The following is a 17251-nucleotide window of genomic DNA, read 5'->3' as shown; positions in this document are numbered from 1 at the left end:
ACCCTGTATTGATTGCTCAGATCTGATTCTGTGTGTGTGTGTGTGTGGAGGCTAGCTACACATTTACCTTCAAGGATGACTTGCACAAAGTCCTGCGCGGACATTTTGCCCTTCCTGGCGAAGCACTGATAGGCCCCGCCATCGCTCTTTGACATCCCCTCCATGATGAGATTCTCCCGATTAAGACCGGTAAAACGGACATTGTTGCCGGGGTAGATGATCTCCCCATTACGGTACCACGATAACTCGTATTCGTCAGATCCGCTCACGCTGCAGGAGAGAGAAACTTTGCTACCCACGCTGCCTTTCACCTTTCGAGGGCTGACCATTGCCTTTAAGGGTTCTGAGGAGACAAAACAACGGAAGTGTATGGTATATTACTCAATATTTTATGCTAAAAACCGGGAGAACGAAAATCCTCACGTCTGACATGGAGGTGACCCATGACTTCAGCGTTGCCGTAGCTGTTCCAAACTTCGCAAACGTATGTCCCAGAATCGCTGGCCTGCGTGCTTTCAATCAGCAAACCTGTGATGGTCTGGCGAAAGCGACTGTCTGGCTCCAACGGGCTGTTGTCCTTGAGCCAGCGGTACTTGGGGAACGGGTAGCCGGATGCTTTGCAGGGCAGCTCTACCCGATGATTTATCATCACGTCCCGGTGGTCGAAGCCGTCCAAGATGCCCGGCTCGGCATTCGTGGGGTCTGGAAGCAAGTACTTTCAGTGTTAACGTTAATAATTGGTGAGTGAAACTAGTATCACATGTATTGACTTCCATAGGTGCAGATAGTAGTTTAAAACAGGGTTCCCTGAACGTTTTCCAGCACGAAAGAAAATGTTGATTTTCAATGCAATGATGATGAAAATTGGCAGAAACCCAAAATTCACAATGGAAAAAAATACAATAGATGTGGCACTCGAGGATAAGGATAGTCCTTTTTTCAGGATTATGGGAATTTGGTTCCTATTGGTTGGGTATTCCTCTGATGCACACACCAGAGTGACTTAAAATGAACATAATTTTATAATTCCATAAAAAAAGTGTTTCTTTCTACCCTAAAGAGCATTTATTTAATGGCAAAAAAATGGTTTTCACTGTACGGATAGCTCGTTTTGTCTTCTTTTAGGACACCATTTTTCCTGGTAGCATTTAGTATTTTGTGCTGAGAGGTAGCTTTCCCAAAACGTATTAGCCGTAAAAAACCTACTTGTGCTTCTTATGCATGGCTTTTATACAAAAAGAAAACCCCTTCTTCCTGTGCGTGTTTGTTTTGTATCCGGGCGGCGAGAGGGTCAAAATAAAACCTGAGATAAGTAGTTTCTTCAAAGTTATATCACAACATGTTCCGAGCAAATATAAAGACAGTCACGATTCCTGAGTGCAAAGTCAAAATAGCTGTCAATTACTTTTGTATCGGGAGGGCATTCCTAATGCTGAGTAAAAACAAAATCGAGAGTAAGCTAGATTGGGAAATCCACGGCTTTAACAGGAAATTATATGAAGAACCCAAGCTACGTCCAACAACAAAATAAAACATGGCTGATGTAATGGAGCAGCGGAAAAAAAACAACCAAATCAAAATCCCAATAGTTATGACAGAATAAACAAATACGTTAAATAATTCTGACTTAATGATTGAATAGGTTATACATGACTAAAATAATAAAATGGATATAAATAAACAACTCCTACAAATACTGTAGATCAGGGGTGTCCAAACTTTTCAGGAAGTGAGACGGATTTGCTAAGCTTAAAATGTGTGAGGGCTGATCGAATTTTCTCAAACTTTTTCCTGACACAGTCTTTAATAAATTCACGGTTTGCCGTGTTTGGCAAATCAGTGTTTTGACCTCGTAGCTCGCCTTTGTAGAATTTTCATTTGACTCGCGGTATTGGTTCTTTTTATTGCTTCCCACCAAAAGGGGTGCCATGGAAACGAAATCAGAGTTGCAACTCTTGCTGTAGGTTTAATTTCCTTGATTGAATCCACTAAAACCATTCAGTCATTCAGGTAGTCAGGTCAAGTCAAGTCATGTGTATTTGTATAGCCCTTAATCACAAAGAGTCTCAAAGGGCTGCAGACACTACAGATTATTGCAAACCACAGACAATTATGACACCATCCCCTGATCTAAAACCTCCATGAGGGCAAGGAAAAACTCAAAAACCTCAATGTTATAAACATACAATACAATAAACATAATTTACTTTACTTACATTTCAAGTACCAAATAAACAATAAAGTAGTTAAATTGTATATACTTTAGAACAACATTCACTATCCTAACTCCCCACAAACGTTTGAACAGAACAACTACAATACCCATAAATCATTGTACTGCCGAAGTGCGGTCATGTAACCCCACTGAGTCTACGTATTTGAAAAACGCGAAACTGAACTAAAACAGCGATCACACAGACAGCGATGTTAAAGGGCTTATAGTAACAAAAACCAACATGTCCTCACAGAAATAATAACAACAGTCAAACTGTAGCAAAATAAAGGACTTACTGGTGGTGTTTCGCCTTGCTTAACACACACTAACGTTTTAAGTTCTCTTGACTCGAGCTCCAAAGCACAATAACGTGTGCGCACCCATATTAAATTCCGGAAGCGCAGTTGATTCGGATTTTGTTAAAAAAACAAAATACTCCAATTTCCACTTGTCATGGAAGCGGCGGCCCTCTTACTCAACTTTCCTTTTTTATTTACAGTCGCCATGTCGTAAATGGAGACGGTGGCAAAAGTGCTACTGCCACTCTCTGGTGAAATGGTGATTTTTTTTCTTTTTACGATTGTATTTTTAATGCTGTCAATATTACTGGCGAGCCACATATTATTAATTTTATGACTGAGGCCGTGGGCCAGTAAAAATTTGATCACAGGCCGTATCTGGCCCGTGGGCCTGACTTTGGACTTGCCTGCTGTAGATAGTGGCCAATTCAACATTGCAACAATACCCTAGTTTGCGTTTTCGACTTTGTTCGAATTATATCAAGGGAAATTACAGCGTCCACACTTTTGACTCGTGTGTCTAACAAGTTAATGCACAAATTATTGCGGCATCAGAGATACAGCATGTATATATAAATACAAACCTGACACAATGAGACGTGCACTGTTGCTCTGTCGGGTCTCTCCCGTGTAGCGGTGACGTGTGGTGCACCGGTAGTTATTCAACCCATCTTCAGGCAGGACGTCCAATATGTACAAGGCTCCTGTAGGTGAGATGACATATCTTTGTCCTGCAATACACACACAAAGAAAGAGCACACTCATTAGAAGTCATGTTTGTTTGTATAGCCCTTAATCACGAGATGTCTCAAAGTGCAGGACAAACTACAAACTACGATTGCACCACATCATCAAACTGAAATGTAGTTTATGACAGAATGTTTAGTTGACAGATTCCTGATGTCAATATATTTCATAAGCTATAGAATATTCGTATGATTTAAGCATTTCCACTGAGGAGGCTGATCGATTCTTCGCGGGTAGAGCATTTCACAGCACCAGGGCCAGAATGGAAAAACTCTCAAACCGGTGGATTTCTTCTTGGATCTCGAACTAGAGCTTGGATTTTCATTTCCATAAACATCCATTTGTTAAATGAAATTAAAACTGTTCATTGCTCGTTGATGGAAATATGAGTTGCAGCTGGGGTTGGCTCCTTTTTATTATTGTCTTTTAGTTTTACTATTTGGATGCCAACCATAATTGTATTATTATATCTTGTATTATGCCGTGGCCAGTTTACAAACTGAATGAATAACAGAGACGTGTCAGAACCAGAACAGATGGTAGACCAAACGCGTAACGTTTCACACAGAGCTTTATTTAGGAAGCGAAGAAGTCAGGCGTGGGAAAACAAAAGCCAGCGATCCGGTGCTCGCTGGGCAGGAAATGCAGGAAGCCCTCGAGATCAGAGCATGGTCGGAAGACGGAAACAAGTCGGGCAGCCGGGACGGGCGATCGGGGCGTGGTCAGTGGATAGAAACAAGTCGGGCAGCCGGGACGGGAGATCAGAACGTGGTCAGAGGACGGAAACAAGTCGGGCAGCCGGGACGGGAGAACGGAACGTGGTCAGTGGGCGGAAACAAGTCGGGCAGTCGGGATTGGAGATTGAAGCGTGGTCGGAGGGAGGAATCAAGTCAGTTAGATGAAGACGATAGAGAAGCCAGGGGCAGACGAGCAGGGTACAGGACAGGATGGTAATGACAGGAGTCAGAGTCAAAAAGTGCTTGCCTTGCATGTGCGGAAGTTCGCTGACGGACTGACAAGGAGTGAATGAGAGTACTGAGTTTAAATAGAGAGGAACCAATCAGGAAACGAGCAGCAGCTCGAGCCAAACGAGTAGGCAGAGGTGAGGGCTATGGGAAAATCAAGACGTGCAGTCAGGGGTGGCTTGTGCATTCTTAAAACATAAATAGAAAATATATAAATTGATCATATTTACTGTTATTTCATATTTTCTTTTTCAAAATCATTGAATTTTCGGATTGTATTATGAATATAATCTCTATAATTAGTATGTATAGTAACGTATTGCCAAGCTGAGTGTCCACAGATGCAGAGTGAGGCACGGAAACCTCTTGCCTCACGGCAGAGGGCGATAGTGAGCTCAAAGGTTCTGATTTGGCACACACTTCAGCCCCAAACTATAGGATGAGAGATAGTATTAGCAAGCTAGCAGCAAGTCAAGCCTCATTGCACAACACTGGTAGTTATTTAAGCACAAATATAATTTTTTTGGGTTAGATCCCTTAACCACAAGGGTTTGTCTTGGGCAAGTACAACCTGGTGGCCCCCATCCCTCTCCAGGCCAACATATGTTTCCACCCGGCCTTCAATCGGGGACATTTCACCTGTTAGGCGACTGTGCTAACCACGAAATTAAATCATTTAAATACAAATAATAAACTTACAGGCACACACAGACGCACTGCTGCTGGTAGGATACATTTACCTGACACATACAGTTTCTGATACATACAGTCCTTGCACTGACTTTAAAGGAAATGATGGGATCTGCCTCAAACAAGTCAGCTGTGTTCCCTCCCACAATGGAGCACAATGATGTAAACAGCCTTTTCTAGCTGCGCCCATCAGCCAAGATAACAAAAGAACATGCCTCCCCCCACTCTCATCTGCAAAGTTAAGTGCACTTTGCACAAGACTTGTGATGGGCACAGAAATAGGGCTTTGGAGTGTAAAGCCCGTCAGTGGATGTTGTTTTTCTTCCTTTGTGCTAAATTCATAACATTCATATTCAATGCCACCTGAGGGAAAGAAAACAAGGAAATTCTGTGTTTTATTCAAATAAATGGTCTGATATTTGTTGTTAAAATATTCGGGCAGGGATGAAAACACAAATTATGAACTTATTAGAGCATTTTCGAGATTATAGTCCTCTGAGTAAATTGTTTGTACAAAATTAGAACAATCCAACGCATTGCAGACGTGAGAAGAAGAATGGGTGGATTCAGGTTAGTCGATAAAAGGGACAGTGGGTGTTTTTGTCATCCACGTCCTATTAAAAAAAAACTGCATTGGGATTTTGTAGGTCAACAGTCTTCAAAACGAGGTAGAGAATTGTGTTTGGATTATTAATTGGTATTATTGTGTTTTCTGGACAAAAGGGTAAAGATATGTATATCCAAGTTCGTCTACATTCTGACTACTTTCTCAGCCTTTTAAGCGGCAGGGGAAAACATGAGACTTGTATCAGCTAAAGCATGTGATGCATTTTTTTTTTTCAAGATTAAGCCAATTGTTCAATTGTATTGTATTTTAATATCAATATATTATACAGCTCTACCTACAATGTTTCTATAGTTTTATTAAAATACATACTGACACTGAAAGAAAATTGAAATAAATGTTTAAAATGTCATGAGTGTCCCAAAACATACATTATTACTTAATAGTTATTATTTCCCATTTTGGTATTTCTACTGAGTGTCCAATGAATTGAGTGCAAGACTCTGTAACATATTTAACTATTATGCAGACTGATATGTATCTTTATACCATCTAAATCTGTATTTTTAATCTCATCTCATCTCATCAGCTACACCGCTTATTCTCAGTAGGATCGCGGGGGTGCTGGAGCCCATCCCAGCAATCATCGGGCAGTGGGCAGGGGACACCCTGAACTGGTTGCCAGCCAATCGCAGGGCACACAGGGACAGACAACTCACTCGCTCAATATTTTTCATAAATAGTTGTTGTTAGTTGTTCTTTTCTAAATGAACAACTATGCTTCTGTTGATCAAACCGAAAAAATATGCAACTGGGGTTACTGTATTTAACAATCTTTTGGGAAATCGGTTCTCCTTTATTTCCTCAAAAATATTTCAAATACTCTGACATACAGATTCTTCAAGCTTTTCAGTTCCATTAAGAAGTTATTTTCTAATAAGTCAGGGCTGACAGAAGCAGTGGACAGAGGGATTCCTTTCTTTCTGTTTTAATGGTAATACTTTTGTTACTGCCCCCTAGCCAATCATAGTTGGTGGAACTAGTGACGCCTTTTGTCTTCTAGAAGGCCCTGCTCCGCCAACCAACAGCTTTTTCATCGTTGATGTTATGCCTCAGGGCCTGCAGAACCGATTTTAAAGGCCCTCGGGTAGGTTTCTGACCCCAGCAACAAGTAAAAGTGTAAATGTGAGATATAAACACACACATCCGAAAGCAGTGCAATCCGGGAAAATCATTGAAAGGAAGCAGACATACAATTTGGAAAAACTTAATAAGTATTCGTGGAGCAAATACAATTCTATCTATCTATCTACCCTGGTCATGTCCCTCGAGAGGGGTGAAAGACAGCAAGACAAACACATAAAAAAACAAAGAAGATAAAAAAAGGGAAAAAGTAGCAAAACACACACACCAAATATTTTGGACCATGGCCAACCCAATTGCCAAACACCCAAACAGGTCAAGCACCTTGGTACCCAAGTTGGTCATGCATTCTTCCCTGCAGATGAAACGGGACACGAGGGGCGACCATGTCACTCGGGTCAGGGTGACACAACACACTCTTCTGTTCGACAGCAGGGCCCGACAGCTTTCGCTGGTTTACCCCTGCCGCATCATACAGGTGCCCTGCCCATCCCTTAGAACGCGTCTAAACATCCCACTATCCTTTTACAACACCTCTCCACTCATTCCTATCACCAACAAGAGCCCTAGCTTCCACTATATTTATACCTCTTATATGACATAAATCAAATCATTTTGAGGGAAGCAGAGAAGGCATTGCAGGCACTGATGGCCAAACACCCTAAAAACCAACAACCTCGCGAAATGATAGTGGAAAAATGAGAGGAAAAATGGGTTGCTTTGGTCCGATTGATTCCCTATGGTTTGTATTCTTCCTTCTTCTTCCTCAACTCATACAAACTTCCCCTCTAACAAAGTAGTTTTACTTGACATTATTCCCTTCCAACCCTGCCAGAAAGCTGCCCAAAGCTTAACAACAAACATGCATGCGTTTGCAGTTGTACAGCGCTCCACTTTCGGTGTGGCTTAATAAATTAGATGCTACCTCCCTCAGGTCACATAATGCCAACGAAAAAACATGACACATGAAACTATGATACACTAGTACTTGACAAAAAACACAGTCCAAAGCAGTTAGCAATAAAATGCTAATAAGAAGCATTCCAATCCACAGTAATTATATCAAACGACTTGAGTTTGTCTTAAATGTCCCACCAGGGATTCATTTGTTGGGAGGCAAAACATATTTAATATATTTACATTTCTGATGAATATATTTACAAAAGAAAAAAGACCTTCTGGGGGTTTGGGGGTTGGGGGGGCAAAGGAACGGCAAAGCTATTGTAAGCGGTGACCTAGTTAGAAGAGACAACGGATCCCTTGGATTTGATGTCCTGAAGGGCTTTTACTGGTTTACATGCTGTGGAATATCCTGGGAGCAAGGGAAATTTATGAAGGTGGAAGGGGGAGTAGGGAGGGTGTGACCATGGGCGAGTGTGTGTTTGCAAGCATTGGGGTGCGTTGTGTGCAAGGGGCTGACAATAGCTGCGAGGTCATATTATTTTCAAACGAGGATGAAAGGAGAGGCAGGTGCAAAGAATCAAAAAAGCAACCAGATCTCAGTTTGCAGATTACTGTATATTCCGCATTGTAAGGTGCACTGGATTGAAAAGCGCACCCCAAAAAATGTCTTTTGTCATCTACAAAGCGCATGGAATAAAAACAAAATATTTATTTGACAATGACCAAAATTGCAAAATATTGTATGCAATGGGAATCAAACCCGGGCCTCTACAGTGAGAATGCAACCAACGCTGTGCCACGGACATATTTCATGTATTTAGTAGTTCCAGCAGTCTGGCGTAGAGCAGGTTAGGTGACAAGCCTGTGTGTATGAGTCTGTTGAGTTTGTTAGGAAAGCTTGATGGCAGGATTTTAATTGTAAGAATGAACAATAAGAAAGAAGGAGTACCGTAAATTCCGGACTATAAGCCGCTACTTTTTTCCCAAACTTTCAACCCTGCGGCTTATTCAGTGATGCGGCCAATTTATGTCATTTTTCCAATGGCGGCGGCGGCGCTCCAGTACAAAAGGTAAGATTCAGACTGCAACTTCTTAGTTTGTGCACAAATTAATTTAGCGTAAACATATCCTCATCATGCAAATTGCAAAAAGTAAGGCACATGACGCAACTTTCAAGCTAATCGCAATCGAGCAGTCCGACATAGAAGGAAATAGATCTACCGCACGTAATCTTTACTTTGGGAGCGTGATGCTAGCGTGTTTTTGAGTTAGGAAGCGTGGGGCGACGTCTATATGACAGAGTCTCTTTCCCATACTGAACGAAGATGACTTTGATGGCGTCATTTATAAGGCGAAAATGAGGACGGCTTACTGTGCTTACTACAAATACAGTATGTTTTCTTAACAGAGCTGTTTACTGTGTTGTGAGCGTGTCGCTAGTAGCGTTTTGCTACCCTTCACAGGCACGGTTTGGGATAAAGGTTATAATATTATTATTAAAGCTTTGAAAACTATCTCGGTGTACCGTCTTTCTTTGTAAATATGTGTAACCATGTATAATATGTATTTGCAACTGTATATTTTTTGTAATGTATTTATTTTAGAAACTTATTCTGATATGTTTTGTACAAGCAAATGAGAAAGAAGGGGCGGGGCAAACGCGGGCTGACGGGAAGTGGAGTAAAGGTGAGACGTGTTTGTGGACGCGGCCGACAATAGTGGATATATATTTTTCCCACCCTTACCTTTGGAAATATACACTTTTTTCCTTGGATTACTTTCAACGGGCACCCGGACTCTGCAGGTCTGCATTTAAATCTTAAGTACCGGTATCATTTTCCATTAATTATGCCGGCTGTGTTTTTTGGACTGTATCGGGTATGGGTTCATTTCGTGTTTGCAGTGCCTTTTTTTAATGTGGGCGGATGCGGCTAATATACAGGTGCGGCTTGTGTATGTACAAAATCGGTTTTCCTCCCGAAATGTGGTGAGTGCGGCTTATAATCAGGTGCGCTCTATAGTCCGGAATTTACGCTAATTGGGAAGGAACAGTGTGGGTTTAGAAGAGGAATAGGACGTACGGATCAGATTTTGCAGTGTGGCAGTTGAGTAAAAGGTTTACAGCTAGGTGTATTGGGCATTCATGCATTTATAGAAAACATCTGATCTGCATTTATATAGCGCTTTTCAAGTCAAGACTTCCCAAAGCGCTTTACAGTGTGCTTCACATCTGCCAATAGCGGCCATGCAGCCATGTAAGGCGCTGACCTGCTTATTGGGGGCATTAGGGGTTCAGTGTCTTACCCAAGGACACTTCGACATGTAGCACGGAGGAGCCGGGATTCGAACTGCGATCTCTTGATCCCAAGACGAGCGCTCTACCTCCTGAGCCACTGCTGCCCCCTGGCGTCATATGTCTTCACATATATTTGTTTTTGGGACCATAGAGGCGTTGTGATAATGAGATCAAATGTAATGCCTTTTCATATGTCATCTGTATCACTAATGTTTGTGTTGGTACTCTCACCGCCGGGACCCAGGTTCTATTTTCGTTGCATACAATTATTTGCTATTATGGTCAGCAATATGTTTTGATTGATAAATCATGGCACAAATATGATGCAGTAATGCACACTTATAAACACCGTCTGCATTTCTAGTCTTATTTTTGTGGCGTATAAGGCACACTTTCAAATTTCTACTAGGAATAGGGGTTTTTAGGTGTGTGTTATAGTCTGGAAAATATGGTACAACCATTTCAATGAGCCCAATTATAATCTAATATAACCACATTTTAGCTATTATGCAGTGGCCACAACAATAACAAAAAAAGCATGCGTCTGTTTGTTCCGCTTGTCCCCCTCTTTTCTCTCCTCCCTCCCGGCTTCTCCATTTTGATTCTGCTCCGACCCTCGGAAATCTCACAGCGGAATCCATCTTGAGCGAGACGAAATTGTATTTCACCGCAGCCGCCGCCAGCCACTGCAATTTTCTCCTCAAGCACCTCCGTGCAACTGCGGCCTTTTTAAGATGTCGGAGCCCGTTTTATTGTGTTATGAAAAAACGGGGCTTGGAAATTAGACTTGGATTTGATCAACAACTTGCATCAGTGTGTGATGCAAAATTGTGATGCAGAGAAGTGATTTTTGAGCTTCATCGGGAATATATCACGTTATGTTTATTTGTATAACCCTTAATCACAAGGAGTCTCAAAGAGCTGCCTAGATCACAGACTATTGCAAAATACAGACTATCATTACACCATCCCCTCATCTAAAACTTACATGAGGGCAGGGAAAAACTCAAAAACCTCAACATGAAGAAAATAAAGGAACCTTGAGAAGGGAAAGCATATAAGGTAATCCCCCTTCCAGGATGACCAGGCTGCAATGTTGCATTAAATAACAATGCAATTAAAAGCAAAATATAAAATAATTAAAGTGTAAAATAAAAAACACACTAAAATCAAATAAAAAGGATATGAAAATATGAAAATTATAAATATATTTTAAGGAAAGTATTTATATTTATTCCTTTTTCAAGTCGCTCCGGAGATGAAGTTACACCAGTCAAAAAAAAAAATCATAATCAAGAAAGAAAAAAACATATAAGTAGCACCTGGAAATAAGTCATATTTTGGGGGGAATATTTGGGGATACAATCCAACTACAAATACATGACTGGATGGAAAAATTTGTTGGCCTGTAGAAAGATGGGCGCCACCAGGCTGTACTTGCCCAAGAAACACCACAGAAGATGGTACCCCTCCAACCCTAGTTGTTAAGGGAAACAATCACCCACCCACCCATATAACGTTACATGATTGACATACTTGGTAATGTCAGTAACGACTTAAAATCCATCCGATTTTTGCACTGCTTATCCTCACTAAAGTCACAGGGTGATGGAGCCCATCCCAGCTCTTCCCGGCCAGTGGGTAGGGGACACCCTGAACTGGTACCCAGCTAGCCGCAGGTACAATTTGGACTAGCCAATTAACCTGACACGCATGTTTTTGGAATGCGGGAGGAAACCAGAGCGCCCAGAGGAAGCCCACGCAAGCACGGGGAGTACATGCAAACTCTACACAGGGAGGCTGCAGTAGCTTGAATTGAACCCTGGACCTCCGCACTGCGTGCTTATTACGAAACTATTACTTTTACTTAAGGAAAGCCGATTCTTGACAGAATGCCTGCTTGGACTCCTGGTGAAGAGCAACTGATGTGTTCACAGACCAATTTCTGCACGCTCATATTACTGCCACCGTGTATCTTGAAAGACGAGCCAGGGGGACGGACATTTGGACCACAGCTTTAATCTGAGGTCAAGATGCAAGACTGGACTTTCCAGTGCTAAGATCTCTAGAACCAAAGAGTGCATAGTAACTCACTAAGTACTGTGTTGAACATAAGATTTCCGATTTCACCTGAAGAATTGTCTGTACAACTTCAAATTCCATATTTGGCTTTGAAGCATTCCTATGAAGTGCAAGCACATTCATCCATCCATCTATCCATTATCTGCACCGCTTATCCTCAGTAGGGTCGCGGGGGTGCTGAAGCCCATCCCAGCCATCTTCGGGCAGTGGGCAGGGGACAACCTGAACTGGTTGCCAGCAGGGCACACAGGGACAGACAATTCGCTCGCTCATTCATACCTAGGGACAATTTTGACCGACCAATTAACCTGACATGCATGTTTTTGGAATGTGGGAGGAAACCGGAGTGCCCGGAGGAAACCCCCGCAAGCACGGGGAGAACATGCAAACTCCACACAGGAAGGTTGGTAGCTGGACTTGAACCCATGACCTCAGAACTGTGCCGCACACGCGCTAACCACTGCGCCGCCGTGCTGCACATTCATCCATGGAAAAGTATTTTTTTAAAGTTTTACCGTTTAGTCTTCTTACTCTGTGCTACATGGAAACTTGCGCTAATGCTCCTTTACCACCGAGCCAATGAGAGCGCTGCCGCCCCCTAATGTAGTGGAGGTGCGATTGCACTTTTTTCCATGAGTTATAAAAAATGTTGCCTGAGGTCAAACTTGCCCTTAACAGAGCCTTGCCCACCACTATTTGAGAAACACTAATGAAGAGCAATATAGTATGATAACAAGAAAAAAAATTAAAATTGAAATTTCACAGTACAAAAGTTATTAGTAAAAAAAAAAAAAAAAAACCTTTATAAAGTACAATACTTCTATATGTTAAATAAATGCATGAGCCTGTAAATCTACTTTCGTCCGTGTACGCTTGGAATAGCCCCTATGAAAACTGAGGAATTACTGTATAATATTTAATTTAATACACAATACTGTATAGGGAACTTCAAAAATGTTAATATCACCAAATAACACAAATAAAACAGTTAAAAGTAAAAGTGATGAGTGAAAATGGCCTTGCATTCTTATCATTGTATAATGTTCAAATATTTTAAAGTCGGCCTTTGTACTGTACTGAATATTGATCTAGTGTATACAGATTTAGGGCGGCACTCACCCTTTGTCAGTCCGTCAGATTTAGGGCAGCACAGCACACACAGTGGTTAGCGCGTGAGCGGCACAGTTCTAAGGTCTTGGGAACCTCACGTGTGGGTTCAAATCCAGCTACCGGACTTTCTGCGCGGACTTTGTATGTTCTACCCGTGCTTGCGTGGGTTTCAAATTGTCCCTAGGTGTGAATGAGCGAGCGAGTTGTCTGTCCTTGTGTGCCCTGCGATTGGCTGGCCACTGCCCAATGATTGCTGGGATGGGCTCCAGCACCCCCGCGACCCTACTGAGGATAAGCGGCGCAGCTAATGAGATGAGATGAGATGTATATAGATTTACTCTGGAATTATCTAATTGACCTTTATTTAGTCTCTAAAGGTATTATCATGAGATGAAACATTCACAATGTGCTGAAAAATTAATTTTACCAGTATTAAAACGGAATTATTTTCGAAATCCGACTGAAAAAAAAAAACGTCCTCCCCCTTTAAAAAGTGCCTTTCTGTGAATGCACCTGCTGCATGAATAGATTTTGGCCAAAAAGAGAATGACAGAGGCGCCATTGACACGCCATTGATGAAGGCGCCCTTGGTTTGAAGCGAGGCTTCTGGCATTCATGCTGGAATGCTAAGAGAGTCTCTGTGTCTTATTTACCCACCAAACACCTCTGTGTTCCTGTTTGGCCCGCTCAATTTCCTCTCCTGCCTCCTGCACGTTCTCTCCAGCTGTGTGAGTGACCTGAATGCTAAAGCCATGTTTGGCTAGCTTGATGTATCAAGCTCATACACAAACCTTCTTCTCCCAATGTGACATTGAATCTACTTTGCTATGTGCATATTCAGGAAAAATGTGTATTTGTTATTATGTTGTTTCGGTAATCATTAAAATTGGCAACTATTAAAAGTCCCAAGTTTAAGAAACAAAGCTAATCTATTAGAGATTGAAAGTTTCATCAATAGCTACTACTGACATCTACAAAAGTTAAATATTCAAATGGGCTTTAAATGAGGTCAAATTCAAAGAGCGTTACAGTGTCCCTATCTTACGATTTTTTCACTTTACAATGTGGAATTTAATGATTTTTCGGGATTTGTACCACGATACAACATTAACAACAAACTCTTCTGCATGGCAGAAAAATTGGTCGATGGTATATAACATGCTGGTGTGCTATGGGACGGAGTTCAGCCAATAGCATATAAACATCTTCACAATTTATCTCATGCTAATTTTGTCACGGTTGCCATGGCTCCTAATTGGCCCCGCATGCGTGGCGCCATCTGCGGCTCGTTGACAGATTGGCTTCCCTTCTATTTAAGCTCATTGCTCTCACTCAACCTTTGTCAGTCCGTCAACGAACTGCTCCACCCGCAAGACGTGGGTTTTGACTCTGTCCGGTTTCCTGCTTGTGTCTCCTGGCCATCTATTTTGGCCTGTTTAATATCGATCTCCAGTTTCGTTCCCGTCTAGTTTGTCCTGTTTAATTTTGATCTCCAATGTTTGATATCAATCCTGTGTCCCGTCCTGTCCGGTATCGACCCCATCTGTCCGATATCTGCTCGTGCAATTGGTATCGATCTCGTCGGCCTCTGGCTTCTTGCCATTCCACGCCAGGCTGCTGCCCTACGTCTTTCGCCCAATGATCGCCGAATCAATGGCGGTTGGATTGACGTGCAGGACTGCACCATTTACCGTAAAATAATAGCTTGTGTGAGAAACGTCACGCATATGGGTTCTCCTCCAGTTCCGGTTCTTGAATTTAAAGGAACATTTACATTATTCAGCTTTTTCTAGTGCTGAAAACAAAAGTCATTAAAAAAATAAAATATAGATAATATGCATATTACTATCATATTAAAAATATCACCCCAAAATGTGTATTCATCTTACGTAACAAGGCGGTGGGGGGGGCTTATTGTACGCCATCTTTCCGCTACGTGTACCGCAAAAAAACAAACCCTTGCGAAAGGCTGAGCCAAAAAAAAGGAGTTGAAGAATGGTGCAGTTTGGTCACTTTGAGTTGCCATACGTTATATTCTCCATGTGCTTCGAAGCATTCGTTTTCAGTGGCACTACCCAATACAGCAACATCTTGTGGTCAAATATAAAACAGTGTCCTTTTAAGAAACCAGTTTGACTTGAATATATTTATATTTACAAAGCGCAAGTTTGTATCAGTATTCTTATTTACTCAAGAGTTGAGCATATACACTGGTAACGGTCAGGGGAAAAATCGAACATCCTTACTCCATAGTGTTGTTTCAATATGCACAAGTCAAGTCAAGTCAAGTCATTTTTATTTGTATAGCCCTTAATCACAAAGAGTCTCACAGGCAGCACAAGTTATTACACAGACTATTTTTCAGACTATTATTACATCATCCCCTGATCTGGAACCAACATGAGGGCAAGGAAATACTCAAAAACCTCAACATGAGGAAAATGAAGAAACCTAGAAAAGGGACTGCACATGTAGCATCCCCCTTCCAGGATTACCAGACAGCAAAGGATGTTGCAATCCCAAATAATACAGAGATATTGTCCACGAAAAGTATAGGTTATTCATATGCTATAGAGTAGAACTGTGTTTTAAGCTTAGATTTAAACATTTCCACTGAGGTTGCAGATCGGATCTCACAAAAATCACACAAAAATGCAACAAAAAAAAAACTATTGCTGTATTTTTCCTTGCCCGCATGTTGGTTTAAGATCAGGGGATGGTGTAATTGCGCTCCTTTGAGACATTTTTTGATTAAGGGCTATTCAAATAAATCTGAGTTGACTTGACTAGTGTGACAAGTGCTGCTATATAACAGCTTTATGTATGGAAAATGGGCCTCTCATTTATCATAAATTATTGCTACACTGTAATCCATGCAAAAAAAGTCCAACTGCCATGAACGATTCATATTTAATAAACAAGCGGGCAAGTGAGGGATGCCATCATTAATAATTTAAGAAACCAACCCCTCAGATTTGCTCCAGTACCGGTCGCTCTGATCAGCTTGACGACAGTAATGAAATTAATAGAAGTGTAAGAACGTTTAAATGCTTTGGACATTCTTTAGTCCAATTCGAATAAAGAAACACAAACGTGTCTTTGATGTACTGCGCTGATCTAATGTACTTGTAATATGGTTTATGATGGAGCAGTTGTGTTGGCATTACCGAATTAATACGGGGTACGCCGTGTTTTGCGGCATCCCAAAAGAGGAAAGCCGTGGATTTATGTCATAGGGGGAGCAACCTAATATTCCCGGCAACAGGAGAAAGGATTAATTTCACGCTAATGTATAGCACTTTGCTGAGCACACATAAACACAAGCTCTTAGCGCCCAAAACTGCTGAAAGGAATATTTGTGTCTCCCAGGTTAAAGAGTCATGGGGTGGTTTATGCCTTTGATGAGGTTAGCGATCCTGTCATTTCGGCAAAGGCCTGACACTGGTAAATAGCACTTTGCCATGCAAACCAATGCCTCAGCATGACTTAAAAAAAAGATGATCATGGGCAAGGTTGTTAGTTTAAAAATGATTTCGTATCTACCGTTTTTCGTAAGTCGAATGGTTGTAAGTAGGGGAGCGTCTTTACTAGTAAAAAAAAAAGGTAACGCATTTTAAACCATGATACTGTATTCAAGCAATGCTCAAAGTTTTGCAATCATTTCCTTGTGGTCACTGTTTTCCCCTTTTCCTTCCCCTTATTGCTAACTTTTTTTGAGTTTCATAGTTATGGGCGGAAATAGGAAATAAAACGAACAAAATGACATTAAAGTTAGATGTGGTCCCTCTCAAACATAATTAGGACAGTGACGATTGTTTGTTAGTATATATATATATATATATATATATATATATATATATATATATATATATATATATATATATATATATATATATCCATTATCCAATATCTGCACGGCCTATATATATTCGAATAACAATCCGTTTTTGATCTCGACCACGTCACCTCTCCTCTCCTGGCTTTCGACTTGTTTCCGATCCCGACCATGTTTATGCTCTTCTATCCCGTCTACTGACCCGTTTCTTCCGTTCCCAACACCGCCATCGCTCGCCATCGCTCGCCATCGCTCGCCACGGAAGTCCCACTTCCGCGTTCGGAGTGACCTGCTTCCGCGTCCAATTCCCGGATTGTGGGCGCAACCCCCTCCCTTTCTTCTGATAAAGCTTGTGAGAAACGCTACGCAAGTGGGTCCTGACATTTTAGGGCAGGGGTGTC

The 17251-nt window shown here is 41.5% G+C and overlaps 1 protein-coding gene across 1 annotated transcript in view; it reads right to left on the bottom strand.

The window, feature by feature from the left end:
• The window catches only part of dscamb (Down syndrome cell adhesion molecule b), a 254521-nt gene that overhangs the window by 83475 nt on the left and 153795 nt on the right, over window positions 1-17251 (bottom strand). Inside the window, exons 4-6 of the mRNA XM_088345171.1 lie at window positions 3099-3245; window positions 424-702; window positions 68-343 (exon numbers count right to left, since the gene is read on the bottom strand). Coding sequence (XP_088201297.1) covers window positions 68-343; window positions 424-702; window positions 3099-3245 — 702 coding nt within the window. The remainder of the gene's footprint in view (window positions 1-67; window positions 344-423; window positions 703-3098; window positions 3246-17251) is intronic.

The sequence above is a fragment of the Urocampus carinirostris genome, chromosome 10 (genome assembly GCF_059441175.1).
Source record: "Urocampus carinirostris isolate Australia breed hairy pipefish chromosome 10, RoL_Ucar_1.0, whole genome shotgun sequence".
NCBI classification, from domain to species: domain Eukaryota; kingdom Metazoa; phylum Chordata; class Actinopteri; order Syngnathiformes; family Syngnathidae; genus Urocampus; species Urocampus carinirostris.
Note: the sequence above shows the minus strand (reverse complement) of the source record. Positions and strands in the feature narration are given on the sequence as shown.